This window comes from Lithobates pipiens, unplaced genomic scaffold (genome assembly GCF_037356315.1).
Source record: "Lithobates pipiens isolate NorthernLeopardFrog02 unplaced genomic scaffold, aLitPip1_a1.2 Scaffold_28, whole genome shotgun sequence".
In the NCBI taxonomy this organism is placed as follows: Eukaryota; Metazoa; Chordata; class Amphibia; order Anura; family Ranidae; genus Lithobates; species Lithobates pipiens.
In genome coordinates, this window is record NW_027507789.1 from 23955651 (window position 1) to 23978916 (window position 23266).

A 23266-nucleotide genomic window follows, 5' to 3' on the forward strand; every position below is an offset into this window, starting at 1 on the left:
ATTCCTCCCACTGATACCAATGATGGGGCACCATTCCTCCCACTGATACCAATGATGGGGCACTATTCCTACCAGGTGTCCCAATATTGTGACAATATTGTATATGTGATGAAAATGAAAAGGTTTCACTTAAAAATGTAATTAGCGTGCTGATGAGGTGGGGGAACCAGAGAAGGCAACATAAAGGTGGATTAACTTTTGCTTTAATACAATAGCATGGTTGTGCTTGAAAAATTACCAAAGATCGGGCATTGTGGCCACTGAAACTCTTATTAAACATCAATAAAAGGCTTCCATCCCATTTGCCATCAACAAAGGCTTCATTCACTGTGACCTGGGAAATGTGTGTGCCACTCAGGCTCGGTGGTAAAGGGGTATGTAATCAATGCTTACTCAGCCAATGCTAGAGTGCTGACAGGGGATGGAACCTGTCCTGGTTCCTATAAGGCTTCAGAGAACAATGGGGTGGCCCCTAAAAGTCACACATCTAGGTGTCAAAGCCTTTCACTCTGCCCCCCATGACTAAGAGTGGAACACGTTGGGGGCATAGCCTGGTTGGAGTCCAGGCTGAGGTTGCCACTCTACTCACCACTTCAGGACACCTAGATGTGCGACTTTTAGGGGCCATCCAATTGTTGGGTGTTGAGTACCTTTTGTGTTCAGGCCATGATTGTAATTGTGCCCGCATCCCCACAAGCTGCGCACAGACAGCCTGTAGAAGTGGGTGGAGATGCAGAGGCTGCATGGACACTAAATTTGACATGAGTGGAGAAACGGACAGGTATTGCATCTGTATCCACCTCTATAATATAATAGGGGCAAAGGGGCTGGCAGATGGAACCATACCATGCAGAAGAAGGCAAGGCGTCTGATGCTGAATATTCTTCGGCCATGGTAGCTATGCAAGAAAGAGAAGATCCAAGTCTCAATTCACCAGACAGGTAAGTATTACAGTTCTTCTTTTATAGGGTACATGACTAGGGCACAACAGATGTCATCAACCACTCACTTAAAGGACTGCTATGCACACCCATCAAAATGATCAAACACCAATTTGGAGTACAATTTTGGCGATAGTGCCTATTTATTAACAAAAATATAAAACATTCCTTAAAACAGAAACAATAAGCCCTTGTACACACGGTCGGACATTCCGACAACCAAATCCGTCGGATTTTGTCCGACGGATTTTGTCCGAAACTGTTGCATACACACGATCGGACAAAGTTGTCGGAAAATCCGATTGTACATAACGTGATGACGTAATTTCGTTACGACGGGACTACGTTCACGCTAGTAGCCAATAGCTTTGGTGTAGGAATTTGATCTGAGCATGCGTGGCACTTTGTCCGATCGGAATTCTCTACACATGATCGGAGTATGTCTGATCGGATCATGTTGTAGGAAAATTTTACTGACAAGTTGGAAAACTTGGTCCGTTGGATATTCAGACGGAAACAGTCCAATGAAGACCACACACAGTCGGATTATCCGACAAAACAGTCCGATCGGACACATTCCGTCGGAATCTCCGACCGTGTGTACAAGGGATAATGATAATAACAATAACAATGACATAAATGTTGCCGATCTTTGGAGACACAAAAGAACCAACATCAGGTTTGTATCCGTGTGACCACATAAAGGTCCCTAGGTGCACCATACCAGTTCGGGCACAATCCAAACTCTCTGCAGAAACCAACTTCCAAGTTAACTCACCATTAACTGGGATTCAACAGAGGACACCATATCTTAGATGTGTCCCTAATATGAGGTTCCACGCAAAATTTTTGAACACCTCCGAAGACCCCCAACCGTCTGGTCACTATGACCACCAATAGAACCGATTCAAATGCAGGGCAGGAGGATAGGAAGTTTCTTCCTCAGTTGTTGATTCCAACTGTTTGAAGACTTTTCCAATCACTCCTTGTACCATAGTTCCCAACTGTCCCTGACTTTGAGGGACTATCCGTCTTTCGTAACGAAGTCCCTCTGTCCCTTTTTCCTCCTCATTTGTCCCTCATTTTGGCCATTGGCCTGATCTATATAGTTGTATATAAAATGCACTAAAAGTATTTCCCAGAGCTAAATCTTTCATCCAAATTCTAAATTGCTGAATATGTACATTTCAAACCCCCAGGATAAAGAAATAGTAGTGGCAAAAAAATGCACTTGTGGGTTTAAATATTTTTTTTTGTATAATTCTCCTTTAAGAGGGGTGTGGCAGTGGGTGTGTCCTATGCCTACATACTTTTGCTAAAAGGGGGTCTCCTTATCATCTCAAAAAGTTGGGCGGTATGCTTCTACACCCCCCCCACCACCACCACCACCACCAACACAGCCCCTTCTCTATCTTCAAACAAACTAGCCTATCCTGGTAAGTAACCTCACATCTCCTGAACTCTGAATTTAATTGTATATCTCCTTGATTCCCCAGTCTCCCTAGCCATGTTTGCCCTTTGCCTTTTTTTTTTGCTTTAGGCCTTTTTATAAGATGTGTTACTGATTGTATCAAGCCGTTGTTTCTGGTTGTTATGTTCTGACAATCACCAAGTCCAAAAAATGTTGGTTGGGTGGTCGGAAATAATCAAAGGACCATCCATTGACTTCTGTTGGGAAACCATTTTTGCTTTGATGATCTGATGTTTTCTCTTGTCCTGCTTACACATCAGATATGTTACCATGAACTTTGTGGTTTCCTTTTCAGAGACACACACAGCCGGAAGAGGCAAAGAAGAAGACTGGGGCCAGTTTATGAACATCTGTGATGGGATTAATGCTACGGCTGATGGGTGAGTGCACAGTAATGTGGACAGGAGGAAAAAGAAGAGAAGGTGTGTGCTTGCCACAACTACCAATTACATTTTAGGCCGCGTACACACGGGCGGACTGTTCGCCCAACCTTGTTCGGCAAACAGTTTCATCAAACAGTCCGCTCAAAATTTGCATGAGCGGACTTGCCCACACACGAGCGGACTGTTTGACGAACAAGGTTGGGCAAACAGTTCGCTCAACTTTTGAAATGAACGGACTCGCCCACGTAAGGCGGAGGCAAATCCGCCCATTTCGAGCGCGTGTACAGGTAGGCGGGGCCCGCGAGGGAGACGTCGCGGGCTCCGCCGCCTGGAATGGGCTTAAAGGGTAACCCCAACGCCGAAAAAAATCGGCGTGGGGGTTCCCCCCAAGTCCACACCAGACCCTTGTCCGAGCACGCTACCCGGCCGGCCAGGAAAGGGGGGCGAGCGAGCGCGCCCCCCCTCCTGAGCCGTACCAGGCCGCGTGCCCTCAACATGGGGGGTGCCTTGGGGAAGGGGGGGCCGCGCGGCCCCCCCACCCCAAAGCACCTTGTCCCCATGTTGATGAGGACAAGGGCCTCTTCCCGACAACCCTGGCCGTTGGTTGTCGGGGTCTGCGGGCGGGGGGCTTATCGGAATCCGGGAGCCCCCTTTAAGAAGGGGGCCCCCGGATACCGGCCCCCCACCCTATGTGAATGAGTATGGGGTACAATGTACCCCTACCCATTCACCTGTGAACTAAAGTACAATAAAAAACACAACACAGAGAAAAAATATTTTATTGCACAGCTCCGGGGGTCTTCGGGGGTCTTCTCGCCGGACTCCTCCGCTATGTGTGTGTAGCTCTTTTGCTAGCGGAGGAGTCCGGCTTTCTTCCTCCCCGCCGCCGGCCTCTTCTCCCGACTTCGGGGGTCTTGTCCCCCTCTTCGGTTCTTCTGCCGGGCCACCGCGCCTGGTCCGGTGGCCCGGTCTTCTGTCGCCGTCTTCCGTTCTTCTGTCGCCGCCTTCGGTTCTTCTGCCGGGCCACCGCGCCTTCTTGTAGCTCTTTTACAGGCGGTGGCCCGGTCTTCTGTCGCCGCTGTCGTCGCCGCCGCCGCAGCCTTCCGTTCTTGTTCTTCTTCTTGTTCTTCTTCTTCTTCTCCTGGAGATGTTGACTCGACGATCTCTCCGGCCGGAATGCCAGGGACACGCTCCGCTGCCACTTATATAGTGACAATGGGGCGGTGTCACATGGTATATGTCACATGGGTTGGTCACATGGGTTGATGTCACATGGGGACTATGACATCGTAAGGGGGCGGGGTCACCATGTGACCAACCCATGTGACATATACCATGTGACACCGCCCCATTGTCACTATATAAGTGGCAGCGGAGCGTGTCCCTGGCATTCCGGCCGGAGAGATCGTCGAGTCAACATCTCCAGGAGAAGAAGAAGAAGAACAAGAAGAAGAACAAGAACGGAAGGCGGCGGCTGCGGCGACGACAGCGGCGACGACAGCGGCGACAGAAGACCGGGCCACCGCCTGTAAAAGAGCTACAAGAAGGCGCGGTGGCCCGGCAGAAGAACCGAAGGCGGCGACAGAAGAACGGAAGACGGCGACAGAAGACCGGGCCACCGGACCAGGCGCGGTGGCCCGGCAGAAGAACCGAAGAGGGGGACAAGACCCCCGAAGTCGGGAGAAGAGGCCGGCGGCGGGGAGGAAGAAAGCCGGACTCCTCCGCTAGCAAAAGAGCTACACACACATAGCGGAGGAGTCCGGCGAGAAGACCCCCGGAGCTGTGCAATAAAATATTTTTTCTCTGTGTTGTGTTTTTTATTGTACTTTAGTTCACAGGTGAATGGGTAGGGGTACATTGTACCCCATACTCATTCACATAGGGTGGGGGGCCGGTATCCGGGGGCCCCCTTCTTAAAGGGGGCTCCCGGATTCCGATAAGCCCCCCGCCCGCAGACCCCGACAACCAACGGCCAGGGTTGTCGGGAAGAGGCCCTTGTCCTCATCAACATGGGGACAAGGTGCTTTGGGGTGGGGGGGCCGCGCGGCCCCCCCTTCCCCAAGGCACCCCCCATGTTGAGGGCACGCGGCCTGGTACGGCTCAGGAGGGGGGGCGCGCTCGCTCGCCCCCCTTTCCTGGCCGGCCGGGTAGCGTGCTCGGACAAGGGTCTGGTGTGGACTTGGGGGGAACCCCCACGCCGATTTTTTTCGGCGTTGGGGTTCCCCTTTAAGCCCATTCCAGGCGGCGGAGCCCGCGACGTCTCCTTCGCGGGCCCCGCCTACCTGTACACGTGCTCGAAATGGGCGGACTTTCCGAGCGGGAACAGTCCGCTCATTTCGAAAGTACAGCGGACAGGCCCACACACGGGCGGACTGTTCGCTCAAACACAGTTTCAGCGGACAGTTTTTCGGAATTTCCGAAAGACTTTGTCCGTCCAACTGTCCGCTGAAACTGTCCGCTGAAAGCCCACACACGAGCGGACTGTCCGCCCAAACACTGTTCAGCGGACAAGGTTGGGCGAACAGTCCGCCCGTGTGTACGCGGCCTTAGCTGTAATTTTTGTATGTGCTTGGGGGTTTTGTCACTATAGGGGGGATGGTGGGCCGGGTTGGAAAAAATTGACAATGCTTCTTTTACAAGAAAGAAGCAATAGGGATTAGCCCAGATATCCTATCCCATCTATTTATTTTTCCGTAAAAGTGGTCACTGACTATTACAGTCGTTATAGACCAATGGTCCCCAAATTGCGGCCAGGGGGCTGGATGTGGCCCTGTGCTTTCTTTTATCCAGTCCTTGGGGCATTAATCCCTCCACTATTAGCAACCATGGGCAAAGATTCTGCCGCTGACACTGACAATGTGGCACTAGTCTCTTCACTGACACCAAGGATGGGGCACTATTCCTCCCACCGACACTAATTATGGGAAGCTATTCTTCTGATTATTACCAATGATGGGGCACTATTCCTTCCACTGACACCAATGATGGGGCACTATTCTTCCCACTGACACCAATGATGAGGTACTATACCTCACGTTGATACCAACCCACTGTTCTCCCCATTGACACCAATGTTGGGGCACTGTTCCTCCCACGGATACCAATGATGGGGCACTATTTCTCAAATTGATACCAATGATGGGGCACTATTCCTTCCACTAACACCAGTGATGGGGCACTATTCCTCCCACTGATGCCAACGATGGAGCACTATTATTCCCCCTAATACCAATGATGGGGTATTGTTTACTCCCACTGACGCTAAGACATTCCACTGGCCACAGTATGGCCGCTTTAAAAAAAAAGCCTAAAGGACAGTACACTGGCCCTTTGTTTAGAAAGTTTGAAGACACCTGTTATAGACTATCATGGAATTTTTTTTACCTTTAAAAAGACTTTTAAAGCACTCTGGTATTTATTAGTAAATAGAGAGAGCTCAGTTGTTCCGTTACACAATGGTTGATTTGAACTACACCTCCCAATACTCTCAGCGCTCTGCATAGAAGTATGGGCCTGTTTAGCTTTGGCTCTCCACCTGCTGGGCGGAGGAGAATAATGCAGTATAACTTCAGTGTCTCAGTATAGGGAGAACAAATTAAAGGGGTTGTAAAGCTTTGCTTTTTATTTTCGAAATAGGTTCCTTTAAGCTAGTGCATTGTTGGTTCACTTACCTTATCCTTCGATTTCCCTTCTAAATGTTTTTTTTTCTTTGTCTGAATTTCGCACTTCCTGTTTCGCCTCAGTAAACTTCACACCATCATCCGAGCGGTGTTTAGTCAGCCAGAACAACTTACTGAACAGCTTACTGAGGAGGAAAAGGAAGTGAGAAATTCAGACAAAGAAAACAAAGAAAAAAAAAACATTTTGATGGGAAATCGAAGGAAAAGGTAAGTGAACCAACAATGCACTAGCTTAAAGGAACCCATTTAGAAAATAAAAAACAAACCTTTACAACCCCTTTAAAGGCAATATCTCTTTCTGCACATTTTTGTAGTCCAGACCTGGCTACAGGTATATGTAACAGACCAAAAGGGAGTAAATAAGATAAAAATATTGTTGGAATTTATATACACTTTAAGGGTAATATAAACACAGCTGATAAAAAGTACAGTACATTTATACAGGTCTAATATATCAGATCTACAATAAAAATTGTACAGGAAAGGGGGACAGAGGGGTAGGGGTCTAATGGAAGACATTGTCAAAGCTGTGAGCCTTCTAAGTGTCAATCACTCTGAGAAGGAGCAGGGCTCAGATGGCCATCTGGAATACATAAAGGCACAGCTATACATGGGAGAATATGGTTGTTATTTCTTTTATAAATATTTTACACTCCATCTGATGAGACATTGCAAAAAACAAGTTCATCTCTAACTGCCTCCTAAAACCATAATACCGGGGGAATAGTCCTGGGTAAATACAGAAATTTCGATACATGAAAAAAAAAAATAGGAATCTAGGGGGAAATCACAGACCAAAACGTCCAGGAGCTGTTCTTGTCTTTCAAACTGTAGCCTTTTAAAAGCTGAACTCCAGCCTTCCCTTCAGTCTTGCGCAGCTGTACAAGCTCCCCTCTTGTATTGAACTGGCTTAAGCCCCATACACACTATCAGATTGTCTGCTGATTTTTTCCTTCAGGTTTACCAAAACCATGTAGTACAAGGGCCTGCCTGATTGCATACACATTGAAACCCCTAATGCCCCGTACACACGAGCGGACTTTTCAACATCCAAAGTCCGAAGGACCGAGTCCGTCAGACTATCCGATCGTGTGTGGGCTGCAACGGACTTTTGATTCGCCAAAGTCTGACGGACTTTAGAAATGAAGCCTGCTTCAAATTTTCCTGAAGGAACTCCGCCGGACCCGGTCCCCTTCGAAAACTCCACTCGTGTGTATGCTACTCCGACGGACTAAAACCGACGCTAGGGCAGCTATTGGCTACTGGCTATGAACTTCCTTATTCGAGTCGGGTCGTACGTCATCACGTTCGAATCCGTCGGAGTTTAGTGTGATCGTGTGTGGCCAAGTCCGTTCGGCCGAAAAGTCTGTCAGAACTCCGTCGGAACTCCGGCGGAACTCCTTTGGAAGTCTGTCGGACATAAGTCCTCTCGTGTGTACGGGGCATAAGGTTTGACCTCATATTATATGGTTTTGGTAAATCTGATGGAAAAAATCAGCAGACAATCTGATAGTGTGTATGGGGCTTTACTCTGATTACACTGCACACTGTGAGCTTCTCGAAATGTGCAGAGGCAGCCTTATTTTTTAGACTGGAAGATGTCCAGCATCATCTAGCCTGACCGTCCCTGGCCCACCTCTTTCATTCATTGGATTTCAGTTCACATGAGGGTTTTAACTTTGGGTGGCCTCCATGTAAATGCTGCCTGCCTATGAACAGCTACTCCTCCAGATTGACATTAACCCATCAAGGCATTTTTATATCTGCATAACTCCTGAACACCTGTCAACCTTTTATTGCTATTTGTGCCCCCGACAAGGAGATTCACCCTCTCTGTATGTCTTGTTTTCTGTTGTCACCAAAAGTTAAAGAGAAGAAAATCCAAAATGTTGGCTTGTCACTAGTACAGGAATAGAAGGGGAAATCTTCCAATGGGGACACTAGGTCTGATGACCCTTGTAACATCCATGGATTCCCTTTACTTTGGATGGATTTCTTCTCACTTCCTGTTTTGGCTTTGGGACAAGAAGGGAAGGACACAGTTTAGCACCCCCTCCCCGGGCCACCCACCCAAATCCTAAAATTACAGCCTGACAGGTCTGTACTCATGCCATGCTTTGCCGTGACATACACTTTAATAAAACATAATCTCTCTCTTTCCAGGCCAAAAGATGCAGTTAAAGCTTTCAAGAAAAGAATTGCCAAGAACTACAACCAGAAGGAAGTAAATCTATGTCTTTCTGTAAGTAAATAAGATCTGCCCAACAGAATTCCCAGTTTTCACCAAACTTCTGCTGCCACTGCAAAGTCAAATGATGGCATCACAACCGATCCCCCATTCTCTTCATATAGTATAAGACTAATGCCGCATACACACGAGCGGACTTTTCAACATCAAAAGTCCGACGGAATGATTCCGGCAGACCATTCGATCGTGTGTGGGCTGCAGCGGACTTTTGATTTGCAAAAGTCTGACAGACTTTAGAAATGGAACATGTTTCAAATTTTTCCGCCAGAACTCCGCCGGACTCAGTTCCTACCGAGAAATCCGCTCGTGTGTATGCTAGTCCGACGGACAAAAACTGACGCTAGGGCAGCTATTGGCTACTGGCTATGAACTTCCTTATTCTAGTCCAGTCGTACGTCATCACGTTCTAATCCGTCGGACTTTGGTGTGATTGTGTGTGGCCAAGTCCGTTCATTCGGAAAGTCCGTCAGAACTCTGTCAGAACTCCGTCGAAAGTCTGTCGGACCTAGTCCCTCGAAAAGTCCGGTCGTGTGTACGTGGCATAAGATTACTGTGAAATCAACACTTTTCTTATGACCTCTGAGTGGGTAAATGGAATCGCCATTTATTTATCAAACATTTAGTTATGATTATCAAAAACATGTATTCTGATTAAGCAGAGGTATTTGTTGCAAATGTCCAGGATGTATGTAACAACTGTCTTGGTTGTGTCCAAGTGCCATTCACACCTCAAGCTGTGAAAGCATTTTCCCAGAGAACCTGGAAGTGATGTCTAGGTGCGAAGTGACCATCTGTTTATCAATGTAAATAACCAACAAATTGATTAGGCCTACAAAGAGGCTCACAAGGTACCTCCACCCCCTTCAGAATGTATAAATTGTATCACAGGATTCTTTGGCATTTGAGAGCAATTACTTCACCATGTGTACTATATACGCTTGCTCCCCTGCCTATGGATAAAACTATAGGCTTGAATATTAAATACATCTTTTAGAATGTGGTTCAGCAGTCAACATGTTATTGGAATCCCCTAAGTTCTGGGATTTCCCTATCAATTGGTCCTTCGAGCCGGAAATCCCTATCACCCCCACAGAGACCATATGGGTTTATGAAAACTAGAGGCAGGAGGGTGAATCAATTTAATGCCTGCTATCCAAAAATAAAGTATTCAATTTGGTGGTAGAAGATGTTTACATCAGAAGGACAAAAACTATTTAAAGTTTTTACAAATGCTACATTTTATATAAAACAATGTGTATACAGTATATATCTGAGGTGTGTCTAAAAAGTTTGTTGAATGGTATCAGAAAACACAATAACAGAAGAGAATTACCTTTCTTGGCCTTCAAAATAATCACCATCCTTCACAATACACTTTCGGCAATGTTCACGAAACTTCTGGAAACTGTCAGCAAAGTTCTCTTTAGGAATCTATCGCAGAACTGCTGTCACACATTTTTGGATTGCCGCCACAGCCGCAAAACGTGCACCTTTCATGGCGCTCTTCAGGCGGGAAAACAGAAAAGTCCGCAGCCTCTAGAGCAAGGGAGTACAATGGATGATCGAGAACAGTTCAAGAATTGACGTGGATGTGGATGTTCCACTGTCCAGTCTGTGCAACTCTGCCCGAACACAATAGATGCGTCGTAGCAAAAGTTTCAAAACTTCCTCATAGAATGCGGCGTTCACGGTTTGACCCGCAGGAACGAATTCCTTATGGATGATGCCATCATTGTCGAAGAAGACCATCAACATTGTCTTGACCTTGACACCATTCCATAGATTGCCGCTTGGATTCAGCATCGAACTGGTAGCACCAGGTCTCATTCCCTGTGATAATTTGCAGAAAGGATGGATCCTGGTCACACATGGTAATGAAATCTCACAGCTTCTGTCCCAATATTTCATGCGTCTCCATCGCAGTTTTCACCAATTTGTAGCAAAACTTAATGTTGCACTGTGACCCTACCTCTCACACTGACTACGTTCAACTGCCTGCAATGGGTTTACCCGGAAGGTCACGTGTGCTACACGCTAGGTTGCACTTCTCAATGTGTCTCTGGATAGCCATGTGCATGTGCGTGCACCTGGTTCATGTTGCCGCTGAGATATTAGACCATGCATCAAACTTTTTAGACACACTTCATACAGTATGCTTAGTGCAGTGGAGGGGAAAGGTATAGCTCCAAACAGATAGTTCTGGCACCAGAGAAAACAAGACACTGGATCGTCACCTAATCCAACCAAAGCATATCTATTGTTTGTGTTGCTGAGATTCTAAAAGACCCAGGGTATCCTTGGGCACCTAGGATTCAATTTGGTGTGTTAAAAAGATATCAGCTAGTCATTAAATGCAAATTGCTCTAATGTATTAAATTATCTACCCATCAAAATTCTACAGAATGTTTGGGAAAATTGAGGCTTTTAATGGAGATTAGAATAGATGCACCAGATCCAAAAAAAACACCCCACAACCAAAGTTCAGCAAAGATTAAAGTATTTGTCTGCAGGATCATTCTTGGGATGGTGGCAACAATTACTGTCAACAAGACCCAGGGCATGTGTCTTGGGTGTCAGGTCATAGCAAAGACCCTGTTGTCTATGCCCCATGGAGTTCACATATCAACACACGGTCGGACATTCCGACGGAAAATGTCCGATCGGACCGTGTTGTCAGATAATCTGACTGTGTGTGGGCTCCATCGGACTGTTTCCGTCGGAATATCCAACGGACAGAGTTTTAGAGCTGGGCTATAAAACTTTCCGACAACATGATCCAATCGGACTTTGTCCGATTGTGTGTAGAAAATTCCGATCGGACAAAGTGCCACGCATGCTCAGATCAAATTCCTTGACCAAAGCTATTGGCTACTAGCCTGAATGTAGTCCTGTCCTAACGAAATAACGGCATCACGTTACGTACGATCGGATTTTCCGACAACTTTGTCTGACCGTGTGTATGCAACACAAATCCGACGGATTTTGTTGTCGGAATGTCCGACCGTGTGTACAAGGGCTCATAGTAGGATTCATAGAAATGAAGTTAGATCTTGTGAATTGCATTTGCTATGTATTAACACTGATTCAAAAAAACATCCCACAACAAAAGTTCAGCAAAAATTAAAGTATTTGTCTGTAGAATTATTATTGGGGTGGTAATAACAATTATTTAAAGAAGATCCAAGGCACTCAGTGGAACACCCAGGGCATGTGTCTTGTGTGCCAGGTTATAGCAACTACCCCGTTGTCTATGCCCCATGGAGGTCACATATCATAGGAGGATTTATAGAAATAAAGTTAGACCTTGTGAATTGTATTTGCCATGTATTAACACTGACGTGTAAGGAAGAGTAAAAGCAAAGAAGAATCTAATCTTGGACCTTAGAACACTTTTGGAAACTAGTCCGAAAGTAGTTTCACCTGTCATTATTAAGGCTCTTCAAAAGTAGATATGTTGACTTACCTTTACAATTGTTTATTTGAGCCTGCTTTATGTAATATTGCTCTGTAATATAGTTTTACAAGTGGCAATACCCTGAATTCCAGTTGGCAGTAATACTTTAAATCAGGTCATTCATTCCAAACCAGCATGTCGAAACACATATGTCATCCTCAGTATCAGGCTGGATGTGTTACAAGTCTTTATGGGAAACAGGAAGAGTAAAGTATTTGAAAAACCACAACTGAGCTTAACGGATGACTTTACATGTATAAGAAACTCCTCCAATTAACCATCTCCAGGCCTCCAGAACTAACCTGCACTGGCCAAACCTGCAAGTGGGTGATTCAGTTTTCATCCATATACGTTTTAGGTTGGCTTACTCTTTAAACATTCAAAAATATTATCTAGCTATGCTATTTTTATTGTTTTTCAAATTCTAATGTCATCTTTACTTATTTGCCCTCTAATGATTTAGCTGCTGGAGATGTGTATGCAGAACTGTAAACCAAATTTCCAGAATTTGGTGCTTCGAAAAGACTTCCTTAAGGATGTGTTGGTCAAACTGTTGAATCCAAAGTACAACTTACCCATCCAAATGCAAAACAGAATTCTCCGCTTCATCATGGTAAGCTTTCTGCAATTCGTTTATTATTGGTTTTTTGTCTGAACATTGACCTTTCAAGAATGGTCATCTCTAAAAATTGTGGAACCTAAATGCCATAATTATTTTGTATGTTGATGGTGTCAGGTAATGTATTATTCAAACCTTTAATCCTTTTGAAAACTATGACTAGCCCCTGGTATCTGTACCATGATAACTGGGCATATTGCCTAATAGCATCCTCTTCCAAAAAGAAGGCCTATGTGCTGTGGTCCTCTTCAAGATGGCAGCTGGAGTTCACACCTATTATGCCGCGTACACACGATCGGAATTCCGTCCAGAAAAAGACCGATGGGCGCTTTTCATCGGAAAATGCGACCGTGTGTATGCTCCATCGGAATTTAGCTGTCCGAATTTCCGCCAGCCAAAAATTGATAGCATGTTCTCAATTTTCCCAATGGAAAAACTTTCTATCGGTAATTCCGATCGTGTGTATGCAATTCCGACACGCCAAAAATCACGCATGCTCAGATTCAACTACGAGACAGAAGCTATTGGCTACTGGCTATTGAACTTCCTTTTTCTAGTCACGTCGTACGTGTTGTACGTCACCGCATTTTAAATGATCGGAATTTGATGTGACCGTGTGCAGGCAAGACAGCTTGAGCCGAATTCCGTCGGAATTCCACCGGGAAAATCATCAGAGCTTTTTCCGATGAGAATTCCGATCGTGTGTATGCGGCAGTAAGTCCTCCCTGATGGGACCTAATAATATTAGTTTGAACAAATGAGAAAATGCAATTACACAGGTCTCTCAAAGCCAAAAATCTCAGATATTCAGGTCCCATAAGAAGCAGTTACTGAAAACTGTTGTGAAACTGGCATTGCTCTTTGTCTAGATTTACAGGAGTCTCCAAACTTTCTAAACAAAGGGCTATTTTACTGTCCTACAAGCTTTAGGGGGGCTGGAGTGTGGCTGGTGGGAGTAGAAGATGCCATGCCATCAATGGGAGTAATCAATACCCCATCATTGCTTTTAATGGGGGGGGGTTAGTGCCCCATTGTTGGTGTCATTGGGAGGAATTGTGCCCCATCATTGGCATTAGTGGGAGAAATAGTACCTTAAGGGCCAGATAAAGGCAAGCAAAGGGCCGAATCCAGGCCACAGTTTAGAGACCACTGGTCTAGAAATTAGGGTTTCTACTCATTTTAGTCCCTTGCAAGGTTTAGGCAATTGTTTTCAAGTAAACTTGTGGGCCCAGCCTGCAATCTGAATGGGTTCTAGGTTCAAAGTCCAGGCTGAGATTCATGTGTAATAAGAAAAGGATCTAGTGAATTAGAGGAGTTTGAAGAGCATGCAGGCTAATGTCTGCTCCTATTTTGATGTCATCTTCAGATTGTCCCAGGATCCCAAAAACCTAATCACTTTTTTGCGCAGATATAGACCACAACTTATATGATCCAGCTCTGGCCACCTGCCCCTAAGATCCTTACCTCTCCATTGGCCAGTGAAGCTATCCATAACATTTGGGGGCCTATTGAAAGGTACAGAGGAAGGAGGAGGTGGGTCAGAGTCCATCCATGAAAGGTGAAGTCTCTGTGGGGGGGTCATGAAGATGGATGCCAACACTTACCTTGAGATTTCTGTTCTTTGGGCCTGGTGGCACTTTAGTAGGTAAAACCACCCTACAGGTTTTCTTTCATTTTCTTGCAGTTAAGCCTCTGTTTCCATGTTCATACACTAAAAAATTAGTCAACGGGCCTCCATTTATTCGAGTGGCCAACAGGCAAAAACTTTCTGTATTGCCCATTGTAATACATTTTTTTAGACTGGAGTTTCTGTAAAGTTTTATTAACTTTTCAGTACATTTCATTTAGAATTCATTTAATATGAATGCAGACTAGTCAGGATTGATTTCTTTCAAAGCAACAGACATGTAGTCCTATGATGAACTAAAACAGAAATAACAAATTACGAAACTGGTGTCTTTTTTAAGTGTATCTTTTGCATATCCTGCTTTATGGTGCTATTACATTTTATGGGAATATGAATGTTTAGATGACAATGGTGCTTTAAAACACTTTAGCAAGCATGCAACTTACTAGATCACTTAACTAAACAAAGGTGCATTTGACATTAAGCCTGTGCTGGCACAACATTTTATATGAGATGCTTTAGTGCAGGGGTGCCCAACTGCTGGCCCGAGGGCCATATGTGGCCCGCAGCGCCCTCCAATGGGGCCCGCCTCATCTTGCTCTGAGATGGCGGGTCAACAAGCTCAGATCGTAGGTTCCCGACCCACAATCTCCGAGCATCAGTGCAAAGAATGGAGTCGATGCTTCCTGTATAGCGCCGACTCCTTCACAGGCAGAGTGATACCAAATGTGGAGGAAGCATGCTCTCTACTGCAGTTGCAGCTGCATGCTTCCTGCGATCTCGGACAGCAGCCAGCAGTGCCAGAGCCAGCAGTGCCAGTACCAGCCACCAGTACCAGTCAGCAGTACCAGTACCCAGCAGCAGTACCAGCCAACAGTACCAGTACCCACCAGCAGTACCAGTACCCACCAGCAGTACCAGCCAGCAGTATCAGTAACCACCAGCAGTACCAGTACCCGCCAACAGTACCAGTACCCGCCAGCAGTACCAGCCAGCAGTACCAGTACCAGCCAGCAGTGCCAACCAGCAGTACCAGCCAGTAGTATCTGCCAGCAGTACCAGCAGACAGTACCCAACAGCAGTACCAGCCCTGGAGGACAGCCAGCAGCAGCCACCAGTTATAAGCACTTGGGGAACAGCAGCAACCAGCTGCAGGAATCCTGAGGAAGAAGTGAAGATTGAGGTCAGTTGAGATGCAAGTAAGCCGCTGGATTTTTTTTCAACTTCTGTGGAAGCCCCCAACTCTGCTGCCCAGCTAAGGTCAGGAGAATAATCAGTTGAATAGGTAAGAACAGCCTTTCCTAACCAGGGTTTCGCTAGAGGTTTCCAAGGGCTCCTTGAGCAACTGGGAAATTCCTACCTCTCAGATAAGTAACCATTGTCACCAATGATCTTTTTACCTGTCTTTAAGGGGGACTGTTCCCAATGACCACAAATGTAAGCAGCATTCTTCTCAGTCACTATCAAGCTAATGTATATTGAACTGTAGATATAGTAATTATAAATAGGAGTTACCCGAGCCTGGAAATTATTTCAAGGGTTTCTCCGAGTTAGAAAAGCTTAAGAAATGTTGGGTTAGAGCATAGCTTATAACATTAGTACCACCAAGTTTATGGGGCACTCCACTGTCTAGCAGGCTCTGAGCACCATTGGGTTGTACATGCATGAATGTCCACCCTGGCACACCTATGGGTTTTTGACCTAACGTTTCTGTATATTTTTTGGCATTTTGAAGTTCTCTGAAAATTGATTTGTTTGCTTTCATAGCTTAACAAATAACACATTTTTCAATTCTTTCCCTCACTAGACATGGTCCAATGGCTCACACGCAAACGTAGATCAGACTGAAGTCAAAGAATTATACTTAGAATTGATTAAGAAAGGGATTCAGTTTCCTTCCCTTGAGCCTACTGAAGATGAAATTAGACAGTCACAAAAGGTAAGAAGAGATGAAGAATTCCACTAGTTATATCTATAGTGAAGTGTATACGGGTATATAGTGTTTCCTTTGACAGGAGAGACATTTAAAGCTACCATACAATTAAACAGTCATAACCCAAATGGTGCTCATGCTGAAAATAAAATTACCATTTAAAAATAAATACCGTACATGTTTTTTTATTGTTAAAGAATTTGTAAATCCAACCTTTGTGTGATATCCCTGGTGTTCCTTCCAGTCGCTCTGCTTTCCTATTAAAAACTGACCACACGAGGCATTAAAACACATCGTGGTCAGTTCTCTAGCTGTATAGTAAGTATACAGCTCTGTAAGTATTCACAAATGTTTCGACAGAAGACAACAAGAAAAATTATAAAAAATCTGCGCTTAGTAAAAAAACTTGAATTAAAATTAAAAAACAGCAGCTGAACACCATAACCAGGATACTGGGCACAACAAGTGCTGCACTTTTATTCTTTATTCACAAATGTTTGCCTTTCATTTCTAATTTAAACTGAATGGGTTATTTTACACGGTGGGGGTTCACATATACTTTAAAGTGGTTCTAAAGTCTGAAGGTATTTTACCTTTCTAAAAAACCTTTGGGAGCCACTGTCAATCACAGCCAGTGAGCCAATGAGGAGAGAGGGGGCGGGGCTGAGCCACGGCTCCATGTTCTAGATTGTAAGCTCTAACGAGCAGGGCCCTCTGATCCCTCCTGTATTGATTTGTATTGTAAGTGTACTGTCTGCCCTCATATTGTAAAGCGCTGCGCAAACTGTTGGCGCTATATAAACCCTGAATAATAATAATAATAATATCTGAATAACCATGCAGAGCAGTGGCTTGGGAGCACATCTGCTTGGGAGCCCCCATTGCTTGCTTTTTTTTGCTTTTAATATAACTTTAACTATTGCCTTTGATTCCCTTTGAGCCTCAGGTGCCTACAAAAATGCATCAGCAGAGGACTGTAGATCAGCTTTTCTCTTGCGGGGTGCCACAACACCCTGGTGTGCCATCTGGGTTCATCAGGGGTGCCATGCTGTATCACAATGTGTGTTTCCATAGCGCAGGCTGTTTGGCAGCACCATGGAAACACATGATCCCAATCCAGGGTGGGTGGCATTCAGGAGAGCTGTAGCATTCAGAAAGGGATGGAAGTCTTCTTCTGTTTAGTCCACCTCCTGCCCACTGCCATAACCATGCTGCGGTGAAGATTGAAAGGCAGGACTCTACTGTGAAGGGATGGGGGGGTAGCATAGAACACTTGATATGAAAGGGGGAGAGGGGGGCTGAGGACTCTGATGTGAAAGGAGGGGCAGACAGATGACCAAGGTGGCATGGTTGTTGGTGCCAGGCTGGCTGGTCTTAGTATTTAAAAAAATGCTGATCTACTGGGATGTTCACACACAATCATCTCTCGGGTTTACAGAGATTAGTCAGAAAAAGAGAAACTATCCAGTGAGTGGCAGTTGTGTGGACGAAAATGCCTTCTTGGTCTCAGAGGTCAGAGGAGAATGGGCAAACTGGTTCAAGATGATAGAAAGACAACTGAAATCACCACTCATTACAATCAAAGTATGCAGAATACCATCTCTGAATGCACATCAAACCTTGAAGCAAGATGGGCTACAGCAGCAGAAGATCACACCGGGTGCCATTCCTGTCAGCTACGAACAGGAAACTGAGACTACAATTCGCACAGGATCACCAAAATTGGACAAAAGAAGATTGGAAAAACGTTGCCTGGTCTGATGAGTCTCGATTTCAGCTACGACATTCAGATGGTCGGGTCAGAATTTGGCGGAAAAAACATGGAAGCATGGATCCATCCTGCCTTGTATCAATGGTTCAGGCTGGTGGTGGTGTACTGATGTGGGGGATATTTTCTTGGCACACTTTGGGCCCCTTAGTACCAATTGAGCATCATTTAAATACTGCGGCCTACCTGAGTATTGTTCCACTTTATGACTACAGTGTCCCCATCTTCTGATGGTTCCTTCCAGCAGGATAATGCACCATGTCACAAAGCTCCAATTATCTCACCACTGGACAATGAGGTCTCTGTACTCCAATGGCCTCCACACTCACCACATCTCATCCAATGGCCTTCACGCTCACCAGATCTCAATCCAATAGAGCACCTTTGGGAACGGGGGAGATTGACATCAAGGATGTACAGCCGACAAATCTGCAGCAACTGAGTGATACTATCATGTCACCATGGACCAAAATCTCTGAGGAATGTTCCCAACACCTTGTTGAATCTATGCCATGAAGAATGAAGGCAGTTCTGAAGGCAAAAGGGGCTCCAACCTGGTACTAGCAAGGTGTACCCAATAAAAGTGTCTGTGAGTGTGTATTTTTCATCCGTGTACTACTGTGCCTGGAGTTTGGCTTTAAAGCGGAGGTCCACCCTAAAGGGGAGCTTCCGCTCATTGGATTCCTCCCCCCCTCCGGCGCCACAATTGGCACCTTTCAGGGGGCAGGGGGGTGCAGGTACCTGTACAGTACAGGTATCTGCACCCACTTCCGGCATAGATATCTGCAGAATATACACCCCTTTCCGCAGAATCTACGCCCCTTTCCGAAGGTCCCCCGCTGTCTGCTGGGAAACACACGGATCCCAGAGACAGCGGGGACCATCCTTATTGCGCAGCGCGCCTCGCGCATGCGCAGTAGGGAACCGGGATATGAAGCCGCAAGGCTCCACTTCCTGATTCCCATAGCCAAGATGGCGGCGGCAGCACCCGAGAGACGATCGAGAGATCGGCTTCGGGTGCCGACATCGCGGGCGCGCTGGGCGGGTAAGTGTCATTATTTTAAAAGTCAGCAGCTGCAGTATTTGTAGCTGCTGGCTTTTAAAAAAAAAAACGGCAGACTCCCGGCGGACTCCCGCTTTAAGCTCCTGATGACTAACCTTTTATTACTGGATTGTGCAAACCCAACTGTCCGCCAAGTCTGCAGGCACCTTAAACGGAGTATTTTACGGATGCTGAACTCTGTTTTTTCACATGAATTGTATTTTATTCTCAGCATTCTTCTCACTTCAGAGGTTATCGAAAAGTTTCTTTGAATTCAGGCTCATGGAAGCACTTAATTATAGCTGTGTACTCGGATGTAATTAGATCCGGTTTATCTTGTTTGCCCAGCTGCTTTGTTTATGTTATGTAATTCATCAGCATGTAAAGACATTGCAGTGCGCGCTCGCTCTCTTACTTCTCTATTCTGCCATTCATAAATGTGAGTTATATTTTAGGCATCTAGTCAGTGTTAACCACCCTTGGGGCCATGTTTCATGTTCCGCCCATACTTATGGTGTAGCATGAAACATGGTCGCGTTTCCCAACCCCCATCCTCAAACCACCCCCAACTTACCCGAATCATGGGGTGCTTCTCCTTGCAATAGGTTAGTGTCTCCGCTCATAAATCTGTGTCATCCATTCTCAGGGATATGTGAATGGGAGGACCACAAGTTCATCCTCCACTGCAGTAATGCAGAGGTTCTCAACCCTGTCCTCAAGTACCCCCAACAGGCCATGATTTGGGAATTTCTCCTAGATAAAATAGTTTTCCAAAATACCAAGCCATGGACTCTGATTTAAAGCACCTGTGCAAGATAAAGAAAAATCTGTAAACGTGGCCTGTTGGGGGTAAGTGAGGATAGGGTTGAGAACAGTGGTGGCTGGTGCTCAAAATTTTTGGGGTGGCACAAACAAGCTGAAAAATTCTAAAAAAAAAACACATTAATTGCAGCCTCACTGTACCATCAATCGCAGCCACTGTACCATCAAACGCAGCCACTCTGTCCATAAATTGCTGCCACTGTACCATCAAACACAGCCACTGTGCCATCAAACGCAGCCACTGTGCCCATCCATTGCCGCCACTGTGCCATCAAATGCAGCCACTGTGCCCATCAAACGCAGCCACTATGCCCATCAAACGCAGCCACTATGCCCATCAAATGCAGCCACTGTGCCCATCAAATGCAGCCACTGTGCCCATCAAACAAAGCCACTGTGCCATATCAAATGCTTCCACTGTGCCATGAAAAGCTGCCACTGTGCCCTATCAAATGCTCCCACTGTGCCCCATCAAATGCAGCCAATGTGCCCATCAAACACAGCCACTGTGCCCATCAAACGCAGCCACTGTGCCATCAAATGCAGCCACTGTGCCATATCAAATGCTCCCACTGTGCCCCACTAAATGCTACCACTGTGCCCCATCAAACGCAGCCACTGTGCCCATCAATTGCCACCACTATGCCATCAAACGCAGCCACTGTGCCATATCAAATGCTCCCACTGTGCCATCAAATGCTGCCACTGTGCCCCATCAAATGCTGCTACTGTGCCCCATCAAATGCTCCCACTGTGCCCCATAAAACACAGCCACTGTGCCATATAAAATGCTCCCACTGTGCCATCAAATGCTGCCAATGTGCCCCATCAAATGCTCCCACTGTGCCCCATCAAACACAGCCACTGTGCCATATCAACTGCTGCCACTGTGCCCCCTGCCCGCTGTCTTCACTTACCCTGTCTCGGTGGAGGTGGGACAGCTCCTTAATGTCTTTTCCCGTCCTCTGTTCCCATCCTTTGCTATAATTGGAAACCTGATAGGCGTACAATCACAGCGCCTGTCGTTTCAGCCAATATGGTGATGAGTAACAGATCCGAGCACCTGATTGGTGGAGAGGTGGTTTATTGTTAGGAAAGCGAATATTCATTCGCTTTTCTAACACAGCTTAGTGACCTGCGAGCGCCAAGCATGGCACATGCAGGTCACTTGGTACAAACTTTTTCGTGGATTTTTCTACAAAGGGTGTCGGCCGTGAACTTGTATTGCATACACACAGCAGGACTTTTTCAGCCAACTTTCACCAAATCACATGGCTTTTATGCTCTTTACCGCCACCCTTTGGTCAACTTCTGTATTGTTGTCTGATCTTTTGCATTGGTTCTGAGCATGCGTGTTTCTACTTTGTACAAAAGTCCGATGGTTTTCTGTACACACGATCGGACTTTGCTCCATCGGACTTTTGTTGCCGGAAAGTTTGTGCGTTTGCACAGCCAACAAAAGTCTGATGAAAACCAAAAAAAGTTTGTCCGATGGAGCGTACACACAGTCAGATGTTGCCTTAAAACAGCTAATTTGCATGTCTGTTGTCAAAAAGTCCGATCGTGTGTATGGGCCTTAACTGGTTCCCTGAAGTGGTCTTGGTGCTCCAGACATTGGTCATAAGGCTCATACACATGATCGGACTTTTTGACAACAACAACAAATTAGCTGTTTTAAGGCAACATCCAACCGTGTGTACGCTCCATCGGACAAACTTTTTCAGTTTTCATCGGACTTTTGTTGGCTGTGCGAACAAACTTTCCGGCAACTAAAGTCCGATGGAGCAAAGTCCGATCGCGTGTACAGAAAACCATAGGACTTTTGTACAAAGTACAAACACGTTTGCTCAGAACCAATGCAAAAGATCAGACAGCAATACAGAAGTTGACCAGAGGTGGCGGTAAAGAGCATAAAAACCACATGATTTGGTGAAAGTTGGCTGAAAAAGTCCTGCAGTGTGTATGCAATACAAGTTCACAGCCAACGCCCTTTGTACAAAAATCCACGGGAAGGTTTGTACAAAGTCCAATCGTGTGTATGAGGCTATACTCTGACATCATGACATACAATGTAGGACCAATAGCCCAGCATTGAATATGAGGACGGCGACTGACCGCCCGCAACCAAGAGAGGTTCATTTACTAAAACTGGAGAGTGCAAAATCTTGTGCAGCTCTGCATAGAAACCAATCAGCTTCCAGGTGTTACAGTCAAAACTTAATTGAACAAGCTGATGTTAGAATCTGATTGGCTATAATGCACAGCTCAGCTGCACCAGATTCATAGTGGCTCAGGTTTAGTAAATCCCCCCCAGAGAGTCATAGATAGGAGGTGGAGAGTTGACACAGGAAGATGATTTGCTTAATAAGAACCCCATGTGTCACCCTACTGGCCATGCAGTGCAGAAAATAGCAGTAAATCACAGAGCTGGCTGTTCAGAATTGCAATTCCTTTTGCTGGTAGAACCGTAAACTTACTATTTGTATTTTAGCTGAGTATTTAGGTGTCTGCCCATATTTTCGATTTCAGGTTTAGAGTCCACCTGTAAATAATTGTTTCCTATTTTCTAACACTATCACAAAGGAAATGTAGTGGTGTTGCTTCCAGCAAGTGCTCAAATGTTTTCCCTTATTTTTACACTAAAAACATGATGGAATTTGATCGCTATGGGCGAGATTTTATAGCAAGTCTCAGTGAAGTGATCTATGGAGTTTTATTTCTATTTTGCTGATGTTAACCATTGTAGGCATCTGTAAAGCCCCGTACAAACGATCGGATTTTCCGACGGGAAATGTTGGCTGTTGGCAGAAAATCCGACCGTGTGTACGCTCCATCGGAACAGTTGTTGTCGGACTTTCCGCTAACAAATGTTGGATGGCAAGTTTTCAAATTTTCCCCTGACAAATGTCTGTTGTCGGATTTTCCGAGCGTGTGTACACAAGTCCATCAGACAAAAGTACAAACATGCATGCTCGGAAGCAAGGAGAAGACCGGAAGCGAGAATTAACATTCGTGGCGTGGCAAATTATGAAATCTCGAAATGCACAATTCTCTTCTCCAACCACTTGACGTACGCGCTATAGCCGAATGACAGCTACAGCACGGACCGGAAATTCCAGGAGGCTGTCATAGGATGTCCTCCCCTTTGCACGCTCCCCGCACGCCCCCTGCAGGGCATGCATGGCGCACGATGTTATCACTGAGTCACCAAGACTTGGGTGAGCACCGATCCGAGTAAGGGGCCAATACCGACCCCTTACCACGTGATCAGCTGCCAG

At 45.8% G+C, this 23266-nt stretch overlaps 1 protein-coding gene across 1 annotated transcript in view; it reads left to right on the top strand.

Annotated features, from left to right (window-relative positions):
• The window catches only part of TOM1L1 (target of myb1 like 1 membrane trafficking protein), a 122241-nt gene that overhangs the window by 46631 nt on the left and 52344 nt on the right, over positions 1–23266 (top strand). The window contains exons 2-5 of the mRNA XM_077458901.1: positions 2708–2792; positions 8639–8717; positions 12641–12790; positions 16231–16362. Of these exons, the coding sequence (XP_077315027.1) occupies positions 2708–2792; positions 8639–8717; positions 12641–12790; positions 16231–16362 (446 nt within the window). The remainder of the gene's footprint in view (positions 1–2707; positions 2793–8638; positions 8718–12640; positions 12791–16230; positions 16363–23266) is intronic.